The sequence below is a fragment of the Lissotriton vulgaris genome, chromosome 2_1 (assembly GCF_964263255.1).
Source record: "Lissotriton vulgaris chromosome 2_1, aLisVul1.2, whole genome shotgun sequence".
In the NCBI taxonomy this organism is placed as follows: Eukaryota; Metazoa; Chordata; class Amphibia; order Caudata; family Salamandridae; genus Lissotriton; species Lissotriton vulgaris.
This window is the reverse complement of record NC_141687.1, coordinates 294,379,851-294,405,241: the sequence shown is the minus strand read 5'-3', so window position 1 is coordinate 294,405,241 and position 25,391 is coordinate 294,379,851. Positions and strand designations below refer to the sequence as shown.

The following is a 25,391-nucleotide window of genomic DNA, read 5'->3' as shown; positions in this document are numbered from 1 at the left end:
CCGAGCCTGTATACTAGCCCAGAACAGAAATGTTAACATATACACAGATTCACGTTATGCTTTCGGAGTCGTACACGACTTCGGAGTGTTATGGCAAGAACGAGGTTTCTTGACCTCTCACGGTGCCAAGATCCAACACGGTCCCCTCATTCAAGCACTGTTAGAAGCAATACATCTGCCTTCAGGCATATCCATCATGAAGTGTAAAGCACATACTAAAGTTACAGACTCTATCTCCCAGGGTAACGACCTGGCAGACCAAACAGCAAAACATACCGCATTGACTCACACCCAGACAACTGATGTGACAAAGACAATAGTACCGACACATTGTATGACAGTTAGGGATCCCACACTAGATATAATCGATATTCAGACACATGCTACTCCAGACGAAATCAAGAAATGGACTGAACTAGGAGGGATCCAGACAGATCAGGGATGGATGACGAAGGGAAAATCTACATGGTTCCTCCCCGACTCTATGGTTCAAGTCATAATAAATACAGCACATAGTCCAGCCCACCTGGGAGAAAAAGCTATGTTAGACAGTTTACAGAATCTCTGGTTCAACAAACATTTACGAGCAGCAGCAAAACAGAAAGTGCGTACTTGCATGATCTGTTGTCAGTTCAATCCAGGTAAAAGCGTCCCTGTAGAGCAAGGTGGATTTCATCCTCCCGATCACCCTTTTGAAGTCCTCCAGATGGATTATATCCAGATGGAACGTTGTCGAGGATTCAAGTACGTCCTCGTAGTTGTTTGTGCACTTTCCCGTTGGACCGAAGCATATCCAGTCCCAGATTACACTGCCCCGACCACTGCCAAGCAGCTGGTTCGAGAATTCTTCCCACGGTACGGCTTGCCTCGTATCGTGTACTCCGATAACGGACAGCCATTCTCATCCGAGCTCATGAAGCAGGTTTCACTCCTGCTAGGATATCAGTGGAAATTCCATTGCGTCCGACATCCCGAGGCAGCCGGCCTTGTAGAGAGGCACAATCAGACACTAAAAACCCGTCTTGCTAAAATATGTAAAGAGAAAGGGGTCGACTGGATAGTCGCCCTGCCAGTTGCACTATTCTATATGAGAATGGTCCCACATTCGAGATCAGGACTATCCCCGTATGAGGTGGTCTTTGGCCGGCCACCAAATATGTGGGGGACGCCCATGCCTAAGAAAATAACAGATGTTGACTGCAATATGCTGACAGATTACCTTGCCTCCTTGATGTCTGCACTCCAATCATGTCGTTCACAGGTTGCCGCAGCTTTTCCCGACAACACTGATGTGAAGCCACACGATGTCCGTCCCGGAGATACTGTCCTGATCCGCAATTTCGACAGGAGGAGTCCGCTGGAGCCCCGTTGGCAGGAGCCGAAGCTCGTCCTTCTGACCACGAGGACTGCAATCAAGGTTGAGGGCCGCAAGGGGTGGATCCATACGAGTCATATTAAAAAATGTAATGAACTATTGCCAGAGACTGACTCTTCCACCCCCTCAAAGGACTGCCCAGATTCTAGTGACTCTAAGCTCCCCATGGTAGAGAAAACTCCGCAAGAGGAGTATAAATTAAAATTGCGGTCTAGCAAGTCAGACAGTTTAATTGTTTAAGTCCTCCCCTAGGTGAATCGGTAAAATAGTTTCTGACATGTATCCCCTAGACCCCAATAGAGAGAGAGATAGAGAGAAACAGATCAAGAAGCAACGATATTGCAAATCTCTCAAAAGTTACTGTATTGTTACCTTATGGATTATGTTTTCTTTAAGTCTCACTATTATTGTCATAAGTGTAATTTTGCATATCTATTTTCCTATTGCTACACGTGCACATTCTTCTTCTAATAACACTGCCGAGCATTCTTTCAGCGAGTTACCCCCTCACGAGTTGTCTTACCGACTTGCGCTGCGCAACAATACATTCATTAGTATGTTACATCACTCTCATCAGACCAGCAACGCTACAAATTGTTGGATATGTGGCCGACTCCCTCCCTACCAGAAATACAGGGGAGTTCTGCCCCTCTTCCCGTACCCGTTCACACACAATGGTTCATGTGGCGCCTGGTTTAGTTTGATTAATTCCTTAGATTCAAATTCTGTAGTTTATCAGGGTAACTGGGTATGGGGAAACCTGAATACAGTCTTGCATAGAATATGTTATCCTGACAAAGAGGGACTTCCAAAAAGGACAGGGACTGATCTAGAAAATGAAGTATATGGACTAGGAAAGTTTACACTTAATCTCATGATTCTAAATGTTGAATCCGAAACCGAGCCAGACTTGCCCACGATGTCAGTACTAACAGTCAAAGGTGAATTATGTGTCAGAAAGAATGGTTCAGTACACCTGGGTCATAGTAAATGTACTACTGTGGTCGAATTTAGTGATAAGGGCAAGTCCACATTTAAAGCTACACGTCATTCCTATTTCATTTGTGGTCAGACAGCATATATACGTTTGCCTCTAGATTGGGATGGGACCTGTTACATTGGATTCTTACTGCCACCTGTTTTCCTAGCTCCACCTGATTATCATAGAAATTCACGTCTAGTTCACAGACCAAAAAGAGATCTCCCAATTGTCGACTATACTGAGACAGCATGGGAACAGTACACAGATTTCAATAAAGGTTTCTTTCCCTATTTAGGAGCTATCTTTAATAGTAAGTCTATCCGTCACTTGACCAGAACCCTTGAAGCAGTAGTAAAAGAGACTACTTCCGCCCTAGGTAACTTGACTGAGGAACAGTCTGCTATGAGACTTGTCGTTCTTCAAAATAGTCTTGTTATTGACGTCATACTAGCCGATCGAGGAGGAGCCTGTAAGGTCCTCGGGTCAGCTTGCTGTGTTTTCATTCCAGATAATGCTCCATCCGTATATAAGGCTATTACACGTCTCCATAAGATAGCTAGTCAGATACATCAGAATCCAGGCACTTGGACTTGGTCCGGTTGGCTCTGGACTACTATTTCAGCTTGGAGATGGAAAATACTGTCACTCCTTGGAACAATACTACTTATAGTATTCAGTTGCTGTCTATGTTTACAATGTGGGCCAGCGATTTGCGGCTTGTGCGCCACATCCTGCACTCCCCATTCAAGTCAACGTTCAAAATCCCATGTGAAAAAGGATGAGCAGATGATACTAACTACACAAATAAATGGATTAATGAAGATTGATATATCATGAAGGGTCCGTAGGGAACAAGGAGGGAATGAGGAAATATAAATTTTGTGGTCAAGAAATGTTCCCTAACGTGTACCCCACCGTCTCCATGTACGAGCTTAAAGTGCATGTAACTTCCCTCCTGTACCAGCTATGAAGACGCAAATACATTTGCGTTCAACGTAAACATGTCCTCTTTCAGATCCACCCTGAATGGGTCGGATATTCCGCTCCTAAGTATGCCGTGCCACCGTCTTTGTATGGTGAACTTTCTTTTATTTCTGGCTCTGTGCGAGCTAGGCCCTGTTTTCTGTCATCGAGCCTCTTTTCAAAGTCATCTCTGCCTCCTGAGACTGCAACGTGGGATGCCCCCCGTGAACTCTGTCCTACTCCCTGCGAGGCGAGCGGAGCCTGGCTCGGCCTGCTTGCCTGCCAAAGACAGTATTTTACCTTCACGTTATCAGCATAGCCAAGCTCAGCCTCCCGAAAAACACATTCCAGTCCAGCAGAATAGATAAACAACCCCTTAGCTGCAGAGTAAAGGGCCCGGCCTTTCTGTCTCCATGCAAGAAATTCATAGCTCCCGTTACCATGGTAGGCCCATGGCCCCCTCGCTTTGCACTCAGACACGTAGGCACATATGCACGCATTCATAGTCCGCATAGGATAGCCTCTGCCCAAGAGACCTTTCCTTCTAGATAATATGGTTCCCAAACATCAGATATCAGATATGATATAGGAACGAGTTGATCTGACATGCCAGACTTCTGTCTCTTGTCTTCTAGTGTAAAGGTCAAGTCCCCTGCACCCTCCAGCTTCACGTCAATCACACGTCATGCAGCTGCGCGCGCATCCAGACCTCAGATTTCCGCTGACATTGCAAGATTCTGCTATGTACCCACCCACTTGTGACACCTTTTTTGTGACGTTTCTAGCACACACCTCTGTGCACGCCCTAGTTCACGCCTTCTGATTACGTATTGCTAACACGTGTGTGCTCTTATCTTGTTTCTCTCAGCTGTTACGCCGTCTGCATTGGTTTTCATTATGTGCATTAAGTATAAAAGTTATGTATTGTCAATAAAGTACGCTCTATCCCTTCCTGAACCCCAGTGGTGTCAGGAATCCGATATCCGGTTCAAGAACCATTCCTTTTTAAGGAATAAAACCCCTAAGAACTCTAACACCACGGACTCTGCGTCTTTCTTTCCGATTGAGTTATTTTATAAGTACTTACCAGCATAGAAACTAGGACGGTAATTAAATATTTACCACAGTCTGGTTGGCGCCTGATGTCTGTGGCGGCGATGAGGGCTGTCTCGGTGCTGTGGTTTCGTCTGAATCCGGACTGGGACCGGTCCAAGATGTTGTTGTCTTCCAGGTGGCGGGCCAATTGCATGTTGACGATTTTCTAGATTACTTTTACCGGGAACGGGAGCAGGGAGATGGGCCGGAAGTTCTTGAGGTCCGCCTTGGGCTTCTTGAGGAGGGCATTGATTTCGGCGTGCTTCCAGCTTTCCGGGAATGTTGCTGTTTTGAAGGAGATGTTGATGACCTTCCGTAGTTGGGGTGCGATGGCTGCGTCTGCTTTGTTGAATACGTGGTGTGGGCAGGGGTCTGACGGAGATCCTGAGTGGATGGAGTTCATGACCTTGCGCGTCTTGTCGTCGTTGACGTTGGACCAGGAGGTCAGGCAGTTGGCGCTGGTAGTGTTCACTGGGGAGGTGAAGTCTGGCGTAGTCGGGGTGGTCATTGAATCTGTCGTGGATGTCAGCGATCTTGCGGTGGAAGAAGATGGCTAGTGAGTCGCACAGTTCTTGTGAGGACGGGATGTCGTTGGCGCTGAAGTTGGAGAGTTCCTTAACGATGCTGGAGAGCTCCTTGCTGTCGTGTGAGTTGTTATCCAAGCGGTCTTTGAAGGAAGATCTCTTGGCAAATCTGATGAAGTAGTGATTTCTGTGGGTGGCGTCCTTGTGGGCTGCGTGGTTGTCCGGTGTGCGTTCGTGGAGCCATATCTTCTCCAGTTTCCGGCATGCATGTTTGGAGGTCTGGAGCTCGTCGGTGAACCAGGTGGCTCTCTTGCTGGCGTGGCTGTTGGAAGGTTTCTTGAGCAGGGCGAGGGTGTTGGCGCAGTCGTTGATCCACTGTCTGAGGTTGCAGGCTGCGGCGTCTGGGTTGTGGGGTCGGCGGGTGGGTTCGGGGCGAGGGTGGTGATCAGCTGGTCTTCGGTGACTTTGCACCAGCAGCGGCGAGGCAGCTGTTGGGTGCGGTGGTGCGTGGTTGGTTTCTTGAAAGTGAAATGGATGCAGCGGTGGTCGGTCCAGTGGAGTTCGGTGGTGTGGTCAAAGGCGACGTGGGTGCCTGTGGAGAAGACTGGGTCCAGCGTGTGGCTGGCGGCGTGGGTGGGTGCGGTGAGAAGTTGTCTGAGGCCAAGGTTGGTGAGGTTGTTGTTCTCGAGGTGGAAGTTCAGGTCCCCGAGGAGGATGTAGTCTGTGGAGGCAAGTGCGTGGGTGCTGACGAGGTCGGCGATGGAGTCGCTGAACTGAGCCCAGGGTCCGGGGGGGTCTGTAGATGAGTGTTCCTCTGAGGGAAAGCTCACGGGCAGCCGCCACACTGGATCCTAGACCTGGTCCTGCCTCACCATCTACTGTTGCTGCCCCCTGCCCCAGGATGAGGAGTGCAGATTCACCCTGGAACTCCGACCGGAAGTGAAACCAGTGCTCCTCTCTGGATGAGAGCAGTCATTGCTGGTCATATGGTACCTCCGAATAGGCGTGTCGGAGGTCGAGCCAGATTAGGTGTGTGCAGGAGAGAACGATTGTTATTGTTTGCCGTCCGGATGGATATGCCTTGGGTGAGTTAGTATACTATGTTATTCAGTTTGTTTGTCCGTTGGTAATAGAACAGAACCTGAGGCGCGCCTATGTAGTGAATGAGTTCCAAATGTATAAAGACCCTTAGCACGGCATATGGCCTTGGATGTATTTGGCTTTATTTGATCTCCTTGATAGTTCCTGGTCAAAGACATGCAGATGAAGGCACTAACTTCTTCTTTATAAACTTGGGCCACCCATCCTCTCAGACCGACATATTTCTAGCCTAGAATGCACACTGTCCTCCTTCCTCGCCCAGGGCCCCCTGGAGGACTGAACTCGGATACTGTGCGTGTTCTGGCACCGAACAAGCTGACCCTTTAACAAGTGGCTGGGGGTGGGCTGAGACAAAGCTGGTTACTGAGAGGACTCCAGAGGTTTCCTCTAGCTGGCATCAGTGTGAGCAGTGTGGACAAGGCCAGTCCTTTGTGCCCGGATACTGAGCCCAATTCTCCGCAAGATTGATGCATGTGGTGGTTGTCAAGAGCGCTTTTGGGCTGGGGGCTCCGCTTCTCACAGTTCAATGGAGTTGTTTTCTGCAAAAAGCCGCAGAAATGTTTAACCACCGATTTCTTTTCGTTTCAGAGCACAAGGAAGCCATGGATACCTTTTCCCTTGACAGCATCCTTGCCCATATTTATTATTTTCGTTGTCATGACTACGTGGAGCTGCTGGCACAAGTCCACCTCCTCCCAGACTTCCTGTCGCAGCACTCAAAGGTATGGCTCACTCTGAAAGCTGAAGGTGACCTCGGCTCTTGGGAAGGGAGGGGGGTGACACTGTTACTGTTTCTAATAGTTGTCCTCTGCCGAAACGTCTTCCTTTTTCAGAAGATTTTAAAAAAGCATTTCTTAATATATGCACAACCCATGGCCCATGCTTTGTCTTTGCACTCAAAGGCTCCCGTCAAGAGTTGGCACCCCAAAATATAACCACAAGCAGAAGCCGTAGGTATAATGATATTAATCCAAAATAGTAGTTTTCGTAGTGCTGTAAGGAAGAAGTGTTATTGTTTTGCAACTCACCAGTAGTCACTTTATCTTGCTGAATTGTCCCTTTCTGGGATTTGGGAATAAGGGGGTTCAGAGGTCCACGCAGGAAAAAAACAGCCTGCCTGTTTCGGATTGGGAATACGAGACCATGCGAGAAGGACTGAAAGAAAAGATGAAATAGAAGACAAAACGGAGAGGGAACATGAAGGAAGAACAATGTGAGGATATAAGTAAATATTTGAGTGAAGGAATGGGGAAGTGGGGAAGAATAAAGGAGAAAACACAATGGCCGAGATAAGAGGAAAATAGTGGATAGAGGTAAAAGAACAAGGGAAGATAGTTTCAGAAGAGAGGGGACAAAAAAGGGCCAGTACTGAAGACTGGTATAAAGATAAGGAAAATAAGAAAGGAAAGTGCAAGAAGACAGACGAGTAAAATGTAAATAAAGAAAGCAAGGAAAGAGCACAGAGATTAAAAAAAACAGGGTCATTATGGCATTGACACACTCTCTCCTGTCTGTCTCAACCTCTCTGTCACTCTGCGTAATTCTACTTCTTACCGACACTCTGCTAACTTCTACCTATGCCTGACACTCTGTCTCTACAGCAACAGGGAAGCCCACAAATCGGAGAATATTTCAGTTATGCTTCGGAGGTTCATTACATCCTTCTGAAGAATTTTAACAGCATCTTCTACTTCTGAGACTCTGATTTCTTCCTGTCACCCGCTCCGAGACTTTGTGTAAATCTTGGCACAAGAGTGCAACTTCTGAACAGACCTCCCTTATTTTCCCTTCTAGCGCCACTCTGGACCTTTGTATTGCCTGAAGTAGTACTGCCGTGTCTGTAGTAGTCTGTGTAGCCTTTGCCGCCTCTGTCTGGGGCGTGAAGACCTTTGTATATCGGCCCATTTTCCCCTGCTTGGGGTTCTTATCTTTGGCCATCATCTTTTGCAGGTGAGCAGTCCGGCCTCTCCCCTATGCCACTCCTCCACCTTGCTTCTGCTTGCCCGCCTAGCCTCTTTCTGATTCTGCTGATCATCCTGCTAACAGCATCTGGCCATTCCAAAATGGATACCTGCACGAGCGCATGCATGCACAGTGGATATCTTTTAACTTTTTTGGTTACTATTAATGTGACCTCCATGTCAAGAGCGTTCTTTGCAAGCCATTGTTCACATTGAGGTCATGTCAAAGCACCAAGACACAGGGCAGGGAATCTTTCTGGTGCTGGCACCAGAGGGATATAAAAAAAGGTTTTTTTCAGGGTCAGCTGGCATCCAGGAATATCTGACGAACCCAGACCATTTTTAAAAACTAGACTCCCAAGAGAGGCCAGGGTGGTATGCCTAACGTGGATAATACAATAACTTTTCACACATCTCCCCTCCCCCCCATTTCTGTGAGGGAAAGTTCCGAAATCTGCTTGGGTCCCCAAATTCCTACCAACCAGCATTCCCACAATTCCCCCATAAAAACATTGCCTCTCTTGTGTGGCTAGGCCAAGCATTCACAACAGGAACAGATCAAACAAAGTGACCATCCTGACATGGCATGGTCCCTGGTTTGATCTGTGTCTGGCAAGTGCACTAGGGCCAGCCACTCAAGTAGGGTAGCATTTATGGAAACCTGCACCCCAATATTTTGATTGCCGCAAAATGTACCTTTGGCAGCTCAGGTCCAGCATCTTTGATCTTGCGATGAGTCACCACCCTTTTAACACGAGTCCCAACAAATAGAGTTAATTAATAAATGATTGGGTCCACTGAATAACTTAGTTGCAAAATCTCAAGATTGGCAAACTAGTAAGCAAAATTGCAAGGCCTTAAAGGCTCAGATACAGAGTACATAGTTAGAAATCAGAATGATCCCAAGTCCCAGTAAGCAGAAAAAGTCATAAAGAAATCCTCTTTTAGTGGAAACAAGGGCTCGGGCTCTCCCAAAATGGACCTTAAGAAGAAATCCTCAACTGTACAACATCCCTGCTACAACAGGAAAAAGTCTCTATAATCGGACAGCATCTCAAGTAGATCACAGAATGTCTCTGGCTTACCCCCAAAACCAGGGTTTTTTAATACCTAATTTACGAATTAGCAATGAGCAAAAACTGCAAATTGAGCATGGCATGACTAATGATAACATGTTGGACAAATCAGAATCATGATAGTCATTAAAACTTTTATAGCACGAATCCATTTGTAAGGCAGAGAAAACAGCATAATCCAGAGATGTACAGCCCAATATGAAGCATTTTTAATGTAAGACACATACACAGGTGTTCTAACAAGCCCATGTCGGAACTTCCGGCGGATGTGTCCTTCAGTAAGAGACTTTTGTAGTTCCATGCAGATTTCAAAACTTTCCCTCACAAAAGTGAGGAAATGTGTATTTTTGTCAAAATTTGAGGTTTGAAGGGCATTGTGGGTTAGAAAAGGTAGTGAGATCCTCACACGCGAGAATACCCTGGACTCTCCCACGTGTCCAGTTTTCAGGAATTTCTGGGTTTGGTAGATTTGCCTGGGTGATTGCGGATCCTGGGCCTAAAGTCCACAGCTACACGCATTGGAAAAAAAAGAGTCTGCTGTGATTGGAAAAATTGGAATTTGAATTGCCCATGTTGTGTTTTCTAGCCTTTTCTGTTGTGGGTGCCAAGCCCACCCACAGCAATGGGATAGCCTTTTTGTTGGGAGAAGTGTGGGAACACTGGGTTGCAGGCAATATTTGGATCACTTCAAATTCCAGAACTTTCTCTCACAGGATTGTGATTAAAATGTGTGTTTTTTGCCAAAGTTTGAGATTTATAAGGGCTTCTGGGTAAAAAAAAGGTCATGAGATCCATGCAAGACACACCACCTTGGACTTTCCTGGTGTCCACGTTTCAGAAAAGTGTGGGTGTGGTAGCTTTCCCTGGCTGTGGGTGAGCATGGGCCTATAATCCCCAGATACCAACATTGCCACACCAGGTCATTTTTCTTTCTGATTTTTTTTTTTTATGTCTCCACATTATGTTTTGAGTGTTTTTGTATTATGGGGTCTAGGCCAAACCACACAAGTGAAGTGCCATTTTTACTGGGGGCAGTGTAGAAAAGTGGGAATGCTGTGTGGTAGAATGTTGTTGCTCCCTGTAGCTTCCGCCTTTTTCTCTCCTAGAAATGTGAGGAAAAGGGGTATTTTTAGCCACAGTTTGAGGTTTAGAAGGCCTTCTGGTAAAAAGCATTATGGGATCCACAACAGTCACACCACCCTAGGTGTCTAGTTTTCCGAATTGTCTGGGTTCAGTAGTTTTTTATGGGTAACGACTGGGCTCAGGCACAATTCCACCGCTATCCACATTGTAAAGAAAAACATTTTTGCTGGGTGAAATGCGATGTCTCCACTTACCGCCTTGGGGTGTTTTGTTTCACAGGGTTTTGCTTTGAGATTCTATCTTTATCAGGAGACATGTGGGAATACAGAATGGTAGAACATTTGTTACAACCAGTTGGATTTCTCTGAATTTTTGGCTTCTAAATGTAAGCAAATGTGTAAAATAAGCCATTTTCCAAAATGCCCTTTTTAATCACTTGATAGCATAGATGACCTAAAATTCAAGGACGTACAAATAACCAATGTTCCTAAACTCGGTATCGTGTATATTTCAGAAAGTTTCCTTCATACCCGTTTTTCTATCATTCTGTTTTACTGTATGAGTTGCTATTTGGTCAGTAAATACTGAAAAATCATTATAAGGTGGAGCTCAGTTGTTTCTGGATGTTACGTGATATTGGAGAACCTACAATCTGACCCTCCAGAAGTGAGCAATTTTGCAATTTGTAAATAAATCACAAAATTGGGATTTTTGTAAAAATACCAAGATTTTTCACAAAAGCACCCGCAAAATCTAAATTTTGTTAAACCTTCCTTTAATTGACCCTGCACTCTCTTGTTGGGTCAGTAAATGCTGGGTGGCCAGGAGAGCGGTGTTTTCATTCTGTCTCATGCTGTTTGCGTGACTGTTTTCCAGAAGCTTGATGTCCGTAGGGCGGAGGGCCTCCAAGAATCAGAAAACAAACCTTCACTCATCTTTCATATGTCACCTTTTACCAGTCTCCTCATCCCCTTACCGCCCCCTCCAGTTTTCTCTTCTCTGCAGTCCCTTTTCACCTTTTTCTAGACCCCTTCTTCCCCCCTGCATCAGCTTCAGGCTCTGGGCAGCGAGAAATACATGCTGGTGCAGGGAGGTGTTAAGTAGCCCCTCCACCCTCCTCTCGCTACATTAAAATGGGAGGAGGGTGGAGAAGCCACTTTAACAGCTCCCTCCAGCAGAATGAGTTTCGCGCTGGGAAGAGACATGTCTGGATGGTGCCAGAGAGAGTGCATGTTTAAATTGTAATGTGCATGCTGTCTAGCAGCAGACATCTCTCTCTCAAGCTTGAGCTTCCTGCGTGGTGCTGGTTTGCTTGTTGGCAAAAACAACAGGTGATGGACCGAATGAGGATCAATGTCACACATTCAACCCAGTCAAAAGATCTGGGTCCTAATCCATCATTTTTTTGCACTCCACACCACCCTGGGTTAGACAATGGCAATATGCAAATCAGCTCTGACCCTGTGCCCCATGGGAACAGTCCAGTCCGAACTACAAAAGCCATGTCCTTCTCAGAACGGAATCAAGCATCCGAGGACCGGACCGGTTTCGAGGTAACACCTCTCATCAGCCCGGCTAGCTTGACTCCAGTGGTGTGGAGTGCCTGGGACCCACGTCTGGGCATCCCCAGTACACTTATAGCGAGTTTGCAAAAACAACAGGTGATGGACCGAATGAGGATCAATGTCACACATTCAACCCAGTCAAAAGATCTGGGTCCTAATCCATCATTTTTTTGCACTCCACACCACCCTGGGTTAGACAATGGCAATATGCAAATCAGCTCTGACCCTGTGCCCCATGGGAACAGTCCAGTCCGAACTACAAAAGCCATGTCCTTCTCAGAACGGAATCAAGCATCCGAGGACCGGACCGGTTTCGAGGTAACACCTCTCATCAGCCCGGCTAGCTTGACTCCAGTGGTGTGGAGTGCCTGGGACCCACGTCTGGGCATCCCCAGTACACTTATAGCGAGTTTGCAAAAACAACAGGTGATGGACCGAATGAGGATCAATGTCACACATTCAACCCAGTCAAAAGATCTGGGTCCTAATCCATCATATTTTTTGCACTCCACACCACCCTGGGTTAGACAATGGCAATATGCAAATCAGCTCTGACCCTGTGCCCCATGGGAACAGTCCAGTCCGAACTACAAAAGCCATGTCCTTCTCAGAACGGAATCAAGCATCCGAGGACCGGACCGGTTTCGAGGTAACACCTCTCATCAGCCCGGCTAGCTTGACTCCAGTGGTGTGGAGTGCCTGGGACCCACGTCTGGGCATCCCCAGTACACTTATAGCGAGTTTGCAAAAACAACAGGTGATGGACCGAATGAGGATCAATGTCACACATTCAACCCAGTCAAAAGATCTGGGTCCTAATCCATCATTTTTTTGCACTCCACACCACCCTGGGTTAGACAATGGCAATATGCAAATCAGCTCTGACCCTGTGCCCCATGGGAACAGTCCAGTCCGAACTACAAAAGCCATGTCCTTCTCAGAACGGAATCAAGCATCCGAGGACCGGACCGGTTTCGAGGTAACACCTCTCATCAGCCCGGCTAGCTTGACTCCAGTGGTGTGGAGTGCCTGGGACCCACCGGTCCGGTCCTCGGATGCTTGAGTCCGTTCTGGGAAGGACATGGCTTTTGTAGTTCGGACTGGACTGTTCCCATGGGGCAACAGGGTCAGAGCTGATTTGCATATCGCCATTGTCTAACCCAGGGTGGTGTGGAGTGCAATAAAACGATGGATTTGGGCCCAGATCTTTTGACTGGGGGAGTGTGTGACATTGATCCACATTCGGTCCATCACTTGTTGTTTTTGCAGTTGCCACCCTAAGTGCGCTGGGGATGCCCAGACGTGGGTCCCAGGCACTCCACACCACTTGGAGTCAAGCTAGCCGGGCTGATGAGAGGTGTTACCTCGAAACCGGTCCGGTCCTCGGATGCTTGAGTCCGTTCTGGGAAGGACATGGCTTTTGTAGTTCGGACTGGACTGTTCCCATGGGGCAACAGGGTCAGAGCTGATTTGCATATCGCCATTGTCTAACCCAGGGTGGTGTGGAGTGCAAAAAAACGATGGATTTGGGCCCAGATCTTTTGACTGGGGGAGTGTGTGACATTGATCCACATTCGGTCCATCACTTGTTGTTTTTGCAGTTGCCGCCCTAAGTGCGCTGGGGATGCCCAGACGTGGGTCCCAGGCACTCCACACCACTTGGAGTCAAGCTAGCCGGGCTAATGAGAGGTGTTACCTCGAAACCGGTCCGGTCCTCGGATGCTTGAGTCCGTTCTGGGAAGGACATGGCTTTTGTAGTTCGGACTGGACTGTTCCCATGGGGCAACAGGGTCAGAGTTGATTTGCATATCGCCATTGTCTAACCCAGGGTGGTGTGGAGTGCAAAAAAACGATGGATTTGGGCCCAGATCTTTTGACTGGGGGAGTGTGTGACATTGATCCACATTCGGTCCATCACTTGTTGTTTTTGCAGTTGCCGCCCTAAGTGCGCTGGGGATGCCCAGACGTGGGTCCCAGGCACTCCACACCACTTGGAGTCAAGCTAGCCGGGCTGATGAGAGGTGTTACCTCGAAACCGGTCCGGTCCTCGGATGCTTGAGTCCGTTCTGGGAAGGACATGGCTTTTGTAGTTCGGACTGGACTGTTCCCATGGGGCAACAGGGTCAGAGCTGATTTGCATATCGCCATTGTCTAACCCAGGGTGGTGTGGAGTGCAAAAAAACGATGGATTTGGGCCCAGATCTTTTGACTGGGGGAGTGTGTGACATTGATCCACATTCGGTCCATCACTTGTTGTTTTTGCAGTTTGCTTGTTGGGCCATAGTATTTTTGCAATAGGCATATTGTGTGCCTGCCTCAAAAATACTGCATGTGCACAAATCTTGTATATCCTAGCGACCAGAAGGGTTCAGGGGTGTGGAATTCAATAAAATATCCACTTGTCGATTGGGCAGGATGCTTCATAAATCTACTTGTCCTGTAACAAAATCCACGTGTCCCTTTGGTGCCATGTAATGCAGCAACATATTATGGCAGCAATTTCATTGTATAAGAGCTCTGATATAGCCTCTCTGATTATAACTGGGATCCTACCATAGTAGTGTTTGACTACATGCAATCTCCTTATGTTGCTCCGTTTCCGCAGAGCTACATACTGGGGCAGAAGGTAGTGGTTAGCAATAGTTCCAGGGTTGGAATGCCCTTTTGAGTCTGTGCAAACCTACTAACTTGCATGTTTTGAGGGTTTTCAACAACGCTTCTCTAATCTTTTCCCATACTGAGAAATGTTGGAAATGTATTCCTGACAATGGCAGATGTAAACCTTCCAGAGTTGGGAAAAAAGTGGTTGGAGGGAAAGTGAACTTGCAAACACTCAGGTTTTCGCAGCGATAACTAGATGCTTTCCTTCTTGGGTTTAGTTGCATTATTTTGGATTTGTCTAAGTTCATGGTTAGACCATTGTTAGCAGAGTAGCTTTCGGTTGCGTCGAGATGTTGAAGTCCAAACGGAGTTCGGCTCATCTGTACAAGATAGTCTGTGTACAGTAAATTGGACAGTGAAAGCCCGCCCCCTCCTTGGGGTGTGTGATTTGCATTTATCCAGTTCTGTCAATAGATCAGCCATAAATAGATTGAACAGCATAGGAGCTAGCTCGCACCCCTGTTTCAAACCCCTTGTAGTTGGAATTTTCCTGGACAGGGAGTTTCCGTCTCCTAGCTTCACTTGGACCCAAGTGTCAGTGGGTAAAAGAATAAGGTGGTGTGAAAAAGCAGATGGTATATTTTTTTATTGAGTTTAGCCCAGAGTGTATTCCCGTCTATATTGTCGAAAGCTGATGAGTAATCAATGAAGCACATGTAAAGAGGTAAGTTTGCAGCTTTGACAGCATCTGTGAGTAGAGAGAGGGCAAGTATTTTTGTGATAGTTCCCATGCCCTTACAGAAGACCGCCTGATTAATGGGGATGATTGATTTTTCAGTTGCCCAATCTATAAAATCAATTCAGAAAAGGGGGTGGTGATGGACAGAGTTTCTGAATTAGGCAGAATACTCCTACCCAGTCAACAGATCAGGGCTTGATCCATCACCATTTTTTTAGCTCACTGCACCATCCCAGCTCAGACCCTGGCTACATGCAATTTAGTCTGTCCCTGTCCCAGTGCATCATGGGAACAGGGCAAACCAAAATACCAAGCCAATTCTTTCACTGGGAAGGAAACAAGCTTCCGGGGACCGGTTTCTGGCATTACAGCCGTCATCGGCCCAGCTTGCTTGAATCCTGATGGTGCAATGAGCAAGGGACTCACATCTGAGTATACCCTTCCACGCTTATGGTGGACAAAACGATTCAGAAAAGGGGGTGGTGATGGACAGAGTTTCTGAATTAAGCAGAATACTCCTACCCAGTCAACAGATCAGGGCTTGATCCATCACCGTTTTTTAGCTCACTGCACCATCCCAGCTCAGAACCTGGCTACATGCAAATTAGTCTGTCCCTGTCCCAGTGCATCATGGGAACAGGGCAAACCAAACTACCAAGCCAATTCTTTCACTGGGAAGGAAACAAGCTTCCGGGGACCGGTTTCTGGCATTACAGCCGTCATCGGCCCGGCTTGCTTGAATCCTGATGGTGCAATGAGCAAGGGACTCACATCTGTGTATACCCTTCCACGCTTATGGTGGACAAAACGATTCAGAAAGGGGGGTGGTGATGGACAGAGTTTCTGAATTAAGCAGAATACTCCTACCTAGTCAACAGATCAGGGCTTGATCCATCACCGTTTTTTAGCTCACTGCACCATCCCAGCTCAGAACCTGGCTACATGCAAATTAGTCTGTCCCTGTCCCAGTGCATCATGGAAACAGGGCAAACCAAACTACCAAGCCAATTCTTTCACTGGGAAGGAAACAAGCTTCCGGGGACCGTTTTCTGTCATTACAGCCGTCATCGGCCCGGCTTGCTTGAATCCTGATGGTGCAATGAGCAAGGGACTCACACCTGAAATCGTCCAGGGGTTGGTCAGCGTAGTATTTGGCATCGTTAACAATTAATGCTACCAACATGTCGCTTTTTGCTTCGTTTTTATTGCCTCTCTTGTATATTTGGGATATAATGGACCCTCTCCATAAATCCGGTATGCTTACTCCCCCCGAGATCTGTTCAAACAGTGGTAGTAGTACAGCCGCGCCTTCTGCCTGCCTTTCACTATCCTGTTCTTGATCAGATTGGTTGAAAATGAGAGCGAATCAATTGCTGATGGATTAGCTTGTTCAGGCAATGCACCTGCTGGGTGTAGCTGAGTCTCGGATTACCAATCCTAAATCCTTCCTGTTCTGAGTTAGTGTTGCCGAAGGTGGGTTGCCCAGGCTTCTTCTCTTAGATGTGAATTGACTCCTTGTACATTTGGATTCTGTAAACTGTTGATTGTACGTCAGAATCTTGCATTGTTGTTAGTCTTTGAGTCACATAGTAGCTTGCCTTTTAGCTTGCCAGATTACTTTTCTCTTATCAGTTTTTAGTTGCATTAGCTTCTTCTGAACTATGGGATCTGGGCCTGCTTGTCTGAGCCTCCATAATGTTCTACTTATTGCTTTCTTGAACTTGCGTAGTTTGTAGTTCTGTAAGATGGAAAGGTGGTTATATGGGTTGTCTGGCAATTTAAGGGGAGATCCGTTTTTGAAGGGTTTCCCTGGATGATGAACGGGCTCTTCCCTTGCTGAATGTATTTCTCCTAAGTTTTTGGTTAAAAGTTCCCAGCGTGTTAACACATTTGTAACCACATCCTCTGGATTGTCCAAAAGGGCCTTGGCCGAGGCCAAAAGTGCCTTGGCCGAGACCAGCAATTTTTCTGATTCTTTAGTTTTACATTTTATCCTCGTGTGGTTCACTGTGTAAATGGGTCTGGGATCCTCCACTTGCTGGGTTAGTATCGAGCTAAATGCGTTCATAGTAATTTCTTGTGATAGATGGTCATTTTGGTCATGTGTCCCTATCTGTAAGCCTGCAATATTGCTGATAAGCGGCAAGGTTACAAATGTGTAATCTATTAGGGTACTAACAGCGGCATTGTGAATTGTAGTCCCCAGTTGTTGTTCTCCCGGGAAACGCCCATCGAGGGAAACAAAACTCAAGTATTCCATGTCCCGCATGATTCCTAGCTGGTATGGATTGATTCCTCTAGTTGCTGTCTTCCTGTGGGGGGATATTCCAAGCTGTGAATTGTTCCTCCAGTAGTTAGTCCCTTCCCTGATGCCCGAGTAAGTGCATATTAAAATAACCTGCTTCAGAAAGTTAGACATCAATTCTTCTGAGAGCAGTCTTGTTATTTCAGATCCCACTAGTTTGGCTCCGTTGACTTTATCGTGTAAGTGAAGGTATATGTTGAACACTATTAATTGTTATTTTTGGTTGTCATCACTTCTGTCCACTCTGAGAGCTTTTATTGCATTTTTTGAGGTTATCTTAGTCTCTACAACCTTGGTTGCCTAAATGCTCTTGATAGATAAGTAGATTGTTACTCCACCCTTCAGGTGCCCGTATTTGGTGCCTTTTACTGCTGGTAAATGGTAAGTTTTGAAGCTGTGTAAATGAAAAGGTTTGTCTAGCCATGTCTTTTGTAGTAGAATAAAGTCAAAGCCTTGGACGTAAATCAGGATCTCTCTATCCATTGTTTTTACAGTAGTTTAGCAAAACTTTTTTTTCCTGCTTTTATTTTTTTTATTGAACATTTTATTTTGAAAGTAAAGAATCATTAATCTTGCTTTCAAGCTTCTGCAAATATTTGCAGCAAGTCAGAGAGTATTCTGGGAGCATTATACTTAGCCTCATATTGCTAAACTTTGAAAATGGGTGCACCCATTTTTATACTGGAACCACTGTCAGTTGTGCAGTTAGAGCTTACAACATTTACTTTGAGCACTCACCTTAATAATAAAAGCGGTCAATTAATGAACCATGAATATAAGTTTGTACAGCATTAACATATGGACAAAAATATTACCTTAACTTGCAGACAGTGCCCTTCCCTGATCCATAATGTGGTACTGCAAACTGGCAGCCAAAGGATTTGTGCTGCAGGGGGTTGGGCCTACTTGTCCCAAAGACAAAATACACTTGAAAACGTGTTGCCCTTGACCCCAGACAATATGTCCTAGGTGTTCGGCTATAGGAGTTCCACATCCCTGAGGGTTTATTGGCTGTAATGGTAAATTGATTTTGTAAATCGTCCATCATGACTTGTAAAGATTTTTTTTTTTAGGTCAATGATTAGCTTCTTTGGAAAACTTTGAGGGATTTACATAAATGACCTCTTGCTGAACTGAAATTTTTGTCTAGTGTTCATAAATGTGTATCTTTACGGGATCACCCTTAGAGTTCACATGTTTTTCCTCCACAAACTGCAAGTGGGTTGAAACCACAAAAATTTGGAAAACTGGACAAGCTCTCACAAAAATGGAAACACCAGTAAAAAAAAACTCTGCTTGTTCCTGAAACGTGGAAAGATGGTGCTCCTAGAATAGTCAGCCGTTCATAGATATCATTTTAAGAATAAATAACAAGATATGCATTCCTGCACAGCAATTCCTCCTCTCACACCTCCCCCCCCCTAAATATTGTGGCTATTATCTCAGTTACATCCAGCTGAATTTACACTTCTTGTATGCTTTCAGAATCCTCAGGATGTTGGAAAAAAAGACTCTAATTTAGCATTGATACAAGCTTAGGCTACCCTAAACATGGAAAAATTGGCTTCGTACTGGGAATGGGGACATGTGGAGGCTTAACAAACAAGTGGTTAATGCATTTTTTTTAGGAAATCAGATTAAAAATGACAACCCCTTATATGCACTTTATCCCTGACCGCAGTCTTTCAGTGAATTGTGTCCTGTTTTAACAAACCGTACAAAGATTTCTACCACAAATCAGTGCACATTCAAAGTGGCCCTCTAGAGTGAAAAAAAGCATTGTCCATGCCAGTAGGTTTCACAGACCTACTCGCTTTGTTATTGCTTGTTTCTTTCGTAGAGGAGTCGAAATAACAATGATTTTTGTTTAAAGGACTTTCCAAGAGATTTGTCACCCATTTAGTTCCTGGAAATTCATGGAGGAGGTTTTGGAGGAGAAGGCGGAAGGAAAAGGTTTGAAAGGAAACCCCTGAGCTGCCCCTGTGCACTATAGTTTCATCAGCCCTCTGCCTCAAGACATACTGTTAATGAGGAGGTTTCAGAAGGAGACTTTAAGCCCCGACCCTCTTTTTCATTGGCTGGCGTCACCGTTTCTGCTAAACGGTGGCCTGCCATTGGAAATTAGGTTTTTTTTTGTTGCTGCCCTTTCCCCTTTTCGTCCGGCCCATCCGGACAGGATCGTCTGCTTTGCGACTGTCGTGAAGCAATTTCATATCTTTAGCGGGCCATCTGTTCCAAATTAGCAGTATCAGGTTACTTGTCTTATTTCCTTTTGGCGTCCGAGTCTGCGCATGCAGGGGCCATGTGTTTTTTCGCATTTGTGTAATGCTTGTTTTGGGTAGGCAGAGCGGCAGCTTGTTATTTATCACTCCTCGGCACTCAAGCGCCCGAACACCAGACAGCGTTGCTTTTCTTCGGAAGAGCAGGACAAGGGATACTCTCATAAAGAGTGTGCGCTTACGATTAGTAGTGCTTTCATTACTGCTCCAGCTCCAGCTCTAATTGAATTAGCCGGAGCATGTTAAAAGAGGAATGGCAAACAGTAGGTTATAGCAGTGGCCTTCCTCCGTTTGCAACTTATTTAATTTGCTTTCGGTTTCTAGCCACAGGGCGTGTACTTGCACCCAGAGGCTTTTGCATTGCTTTTGTGGCATTCCACTGGCTCCTGGGGAGAGGGGCATTTCACACGACAGCAAAAAGGTACACGAAGGAACAGTGGGCTACGAGGTAACATTACTGGACATGCTTGAGGCTGAAAGAGCTGGGGAGACGCCAGAGGGTGGGTTGTTAGTTGCATAAGATAAAATTAGCAACAACTATGACTTAATTGTATATAGTACTAGCAGCCCGTCCCGACGTTGTCCGGGTATGAATTGCTGCCGGCCAGTAGTATATTGTTTCGTAGGATTTCATTATGATAGCATTTCTTATCTGTGACAGGCCTGTGAATCGCTCCGATTCAAAGTGCACTGCTGATGCACTTAAGAGTGCGCGTTCAGTAGTGTGTGAACTCGAGTTTCCCTACTTTATTTTCCTTGCAATATTATATAGCGCGAACTCGACAACATGGCATGAGTACAATTTACATTACAGAAGAACACATTGATTTGTGGTAGGCACTGGGAGACAGCGATTTGCCTGGAATCACAGGATGTTGAGCTGATGCCGAGATTCTAACGTAGCTCCCCATCTCTAAAGTTCGCAATTCTAGAACTTGTGGTGGGAGGTGTGTCTAAAAGTGTACGTCGGTGCTGGGCATCAATGAGAGAGACCTGTGCATTTTTCCATTTGGTGGTGAAAAAATATGAGTATGTTGCTGGAGATGTGGGCCGCCGTGCCACCAATGTACTTACGGGGGAGGGTAAACACCCATTATTCCGCAAATTTCTTTCCGCATACCATCACTCTGCATACTTTCATTACGAAAGTACCATGACTCCGCAATGCCATTATAACGCATGGCATTACATTTTATATGCTTTTACCACGCATACATTTACAACAAAATTCGTTGTAAATGCATGAATGGTAAAAGCATGTTTTTTAAAAATGTTTGGATAAGGCAAGTATGGGTATAGGGGTATATGTTTTGGGGTACTGAGGTATATGTTTTGGGGTGTTTGGGTATTTTAATGGTTCAAATATAGTTTTGGGTTATGGGGTACAGGGGTATTTTTAGGGTTCAGGGCTAGGTTTGGCTTTTGGGGTATAGGGGTATTTTTGGGGTATAGGGGTATTTTTAGGGTTCAGGGGTAGGTTTGGGTTTTGGGGTACAGAGGTATTTTAAGGTTATGGGGTAGGTTTGGGTTTTGGGGTACAGGGGTATTAGGGTTCAGGGCTAGGTTTGGGTTTTGGGATACAGGGGTATTTTAGGGTTCTGGGCTAGGTTTGGGTTTTGGGGTACAGGGGTATTTTTAGGGTTCAGGGGTAGGTTTGGGTTTTGGGGTACAGGGGTATTTTAAGGGTTATGGGCTAGGTTTGAGTTTTGGGGTACAGGGGTATTTTAGGGTTCAGGGGTAGGTTTGGGTTTTGGGGTACAGGGGTATTTTTAGGGTTCAGGGGTATGTTTGGGTTTTGAGGTACAGGGGTATTTATAGGTTCAGGGCTAGGTTTTGGTTTTGGGGTACAGGGGTATTTTTAGGGTTTAGGGATAGGTTTGGGTTTTGGGGTACAGGGTATATTTATAGGGTTAAGATAGGTTAGTGTTTAAGGGTGTTGGGGTATTTTATAGAGTAAGGGTGGGTTATGATTATGGGGTGCAGGGGTATTTAAAGTAGGGGTGGGCGGAATTGGCGCGAACTTGGTACAATAAATCCGCAATATTTCGTTCCGTCAGATTTCCAATTATTAAAACAGAAACCTCATATATTCAAGGTAAAATAACAAGTATTTCTACATGCTAAAATGCATATAGTCATTTCACAAAAGTGAAATTAGCTTCCAGCAAGCAGTGAGAGAGGTGATGATTTTGAGATCAAGCCCCTGCAAACCCTTATGGGATGAGATTAGCAGTGGGAAGTGAATATTATAGTATCCAAATAATACTACAAAGAGCTGCAGTTCACCTCGTTCTCCCCAGTTGTCCCCAAGAGGCAAATGCAATAGCATTTAAAATATTATACATCAAGCTGCAGTTCACCTCATGGTCCCTAGATGTCCCTGATGAGGCAAATGCAATAGCATTTAAAATATTACACATCAAGCTGCAGTTCACCTCATGTCCCTAGATGTCCCTGATGATGCAAATGCAATAGCATTTAAAATATTATATATCAAGCTGCAGTTCACCTCGCCGTCCCTAGATGTCCCTGATGAGGCAAATGCAATAGCATTTAAAATATTATACATCAAGCTGCAGTTCACCTCGTCGTCCCAAGATGTCCCTGATGAGTAAGATTCAAAAACATTGAAACCCTTTCATGAATGCTAAAAATTATGCTAAGCTTATCCCATAATGCATTGCAGGGCCTTTTAGTTGTATTTTTGCCCATAACTGTGCTTGGGGTGGTTCTAAGAGAATGGGACCTCCACTGAATTACTATTTAAAGGGAGCAGGAATGTATAGAACCTGGGAAGAAAAAACAACACTCGTGACGGAATGCCCCCAGCGATTGTCACGCCCCCAGAACACACCCACAGCACAATGCAGACACGCCCACAAGGGACTACTTTGCTGGCACGGTTTTTTTATATTTAAAATGTATATGGTGGGCGTCTGCATAGCCTATGTCCTTCTGCTGCAACTGCCCTTTCCAACGCTGTATTGGGTGTTGTGATTGGTGCTGTGGTTCCCGAGTTTACCTGGCCAAAATGTGCAAGTTCTCTCTTTATAATAGTAGTATAGATTGAAAATGCTTCTACTTTGAAATGAGGAGACTGTGAAAGAACTTTAACGAATCTGTTAGAAGTTACATCAAAGGCAGTAAAGGGTGGTACTGGCGCAGAGTTAAGATTTTTTTTATCCTGAGGATGAGGGCAAAAAGGGAGAGGCTGATGGGGACCGTCTCAGCAGCTGCATTTTAGAACTGCCGTGCTGAGCACCGGTAGGACCCGATTCACCTAAAAGTCGTGATTATCATTCCATCATGAGTACTGTAGGTTGAAAAGCGGGATAGCACAGCCATTGCACATCACTCTTTCCAACTCTCTCCGAGCTGTGCAACTTTGAACCTGGCAATATTTTTAGGTGGGAAATGACCTTGTTTGAGTGGTCTAGTGCAGCTATTCGTGGCCATAAACCTGCTTCGCTGATGCCCGCTTAATCTCCTGATTGTTAACCACATGCCATTCGAATTTCACACTTTGGTGTCGAGGGGCGGGGCTTCCTCACAGAGCCCCCCTCAGTCCTTCCTGCAAACCCCTCTCAATAAACATCTCCATGGGGAGCCTGTTATTCCCCCCATCCCTCCTCACATTTCCTACACGAAGAACCACTTCCCACATCAGACTAGCCTCACCTCTTTCCTGGTTCGTGCAATTCAAGAAGCTCTAAGTAGCGCCACTACAAACTGAACTGCCCCTTGGTGCTTAAACAGTGGGCGTAACAATTGCACCACACAATGCACCTTATCATGATAGGCTCGGAAACATCATAGGCCCAATTAAGAGTGATATTAATCTCATACCTTTCAAAAAGTAATGGTAACAGGGGCGTGGCTTGGCCTGGCCAGCGGCAATGGCGGTCGCGTAGTGTATTAGCTCCGACCAGCCTTCAACTATCCTGCAGTGATATCCTGCCCCTAGACGACCCTGATACAGCCCATTGCCCCGGTGAGGTCGCATACCTGGCCGCGATCCTCCGGTGGCCGAGTGGGCAGATTCCTGGCGGCGGTGAGGTGCGGGAGCTGGGCAGAGATGGCGCCGCCTGCAGCGGGGCCGGCGGAAGACGAGCCGGGACCCCCAGTAGCTAGCCGAGCCGGCAGGGGCACCTCGCGGTCGGCGGGGCTGGTGTTGTGCGGTCGGTGCTGAGCGGGCCTGAGACGGTCCGGCCCCTGACCCGGAGGAGAAAAAGGAGGCTTGCTGTGGCAGTGGATAGGCGGGGGCCAGTGCTCCGTTTGTCCCTGAAAAGGCGCGATCTGCCGACGCGGCCAGCGGTCGCCATTTTGGACTTACTTCGGTGCCTGGCGGGTGCGGCCTGAGGCGGGGCCCGACTCATTGTTTGCTCCTACCGTGAGCCCTGTGACTGCAGCGGGGGACGAGGCGGCACCCAAAGCGGCTTGTTGGATGAGGGTTGGCTGGCCGGAGCAGCCGGGTGCAGCCCGGACTCGCCGCACTGTCCCTGGGGGTGTCGGGGCGAGCCCTGTCGCGCCCTGTTGGTGGCAGCTGTGAGTGTTGGTGGGACTGTCGGTGGTCTAGTCGGGCCACAGTGGTGGCTGGGGACGAGGAGGGGGCATCTGGTGCTGGGAGGTGCCGGTGAGGAGTGCTGCGACAAGGGTGCCCCGGATTGGGCTGGCCCCAGACATTCTTATCGCTGCCGTAGCAGTGGTGTTACCCCCGTGGGCTGCGACTGGGGCTGTGGTCCACGGTGCTGGGAGTGGACCGCCTCTGGATAAAGGGTAAGTGGCCGCTGGAGGGACCCTTGGTCGGCTTGACCGCTGTTTTCATGGGCTCGGTGCCCCTACGCGGGAGGCGCTATCTGGCGAAGAGCGCAGAGCAGAGATGACGCGAGATCTCCTTGGAGGACAGACTAAGCAGGGGCCTATGGACAAATTTTCTGAGGCCGGCCCGGCGACTGGGGCCGAGGTACGACAGTGCCAGGTACCAGATAACGCCGCGCTCTTGGCGGCAATCACCCAGTCCAGGGACATGCTCGACGCCAAGATTGGGGCGGTGGGCTCGGACGTGATGTTGCTACGGCAGGACCTTCAAAACGCTGTCAAACTCATCACGGGCGCGGAGACCCGCATCTCGGAAGTAGAGGACGATGTCTCTATCCTGAAGAAGCAGGTTGCGGACATAGGGAAGCTGCAGAAGGGCCTAGCCATTCGGGTGGAGGATGCTGAAGGGCGGGCCCGGCGGAGCAACCTACAGTTTGTGGGATTTCGGAGGGCTGTGAGGGGGACAATGTGGAATGATTTCTGGCCCAGTGGCTGGAGAGTTGGCTCCCCCCGGATGTACTGTCTCGTTGTTTTTTAGTAGAGCGGGCTCACAGGGCGTTGATGCAGAAGACCCCCCAGGGGCACGTCCGAGACCTATCATAGCTAAATTTCTTAATTATGCTGATCGGGACGCTATCCTGCAGCAGGCACAAATCAAGGCCTCCCTTACATGTGAAAATGCGACCATCCTAATCTTTCCGGACTACACATGCCTAGTGTAACAGCAGCGACAATCCTTCCTTGCTGCTAAGGCGCGACTTCGAGGCCTCAAGCTGCAGTACCCCCTGCTGTACCCGGCCCGGCTGCGGGTCATCTTCCAGTCAAGCATGCTATTCTTCGATTCCCCGGAGGAGGTGTTTAAGTGGACGGACGAAACGGGGAAGCTACGCGTCAACACGCCACTGGGTAGAGAGTCGGACTCTT

General features: G+C 47.0%; 1 protein-coding gene across 1 annotated transcript in view; it reads left to right on the top strand.

Moving 5' to 3' along the window:
- RAD51C (RAD51 paralog C) overlaps positions 1–25,391 on the top strand; it is a 375,353-nt gene that overhangs the window by 127,273 nt on the left and 222,689 nt on the right. The window contains exon 4 of the mRNA XM_086954987.1: positions 6,629–6,762. Within this exon, the coding sequence (XP_086811113.1) occupies positions 6,629–6,762 (134 nt within the window). The remainder of the gene's footprint in view (positions 1–6,628; positions 6,763–25,391) is intronic.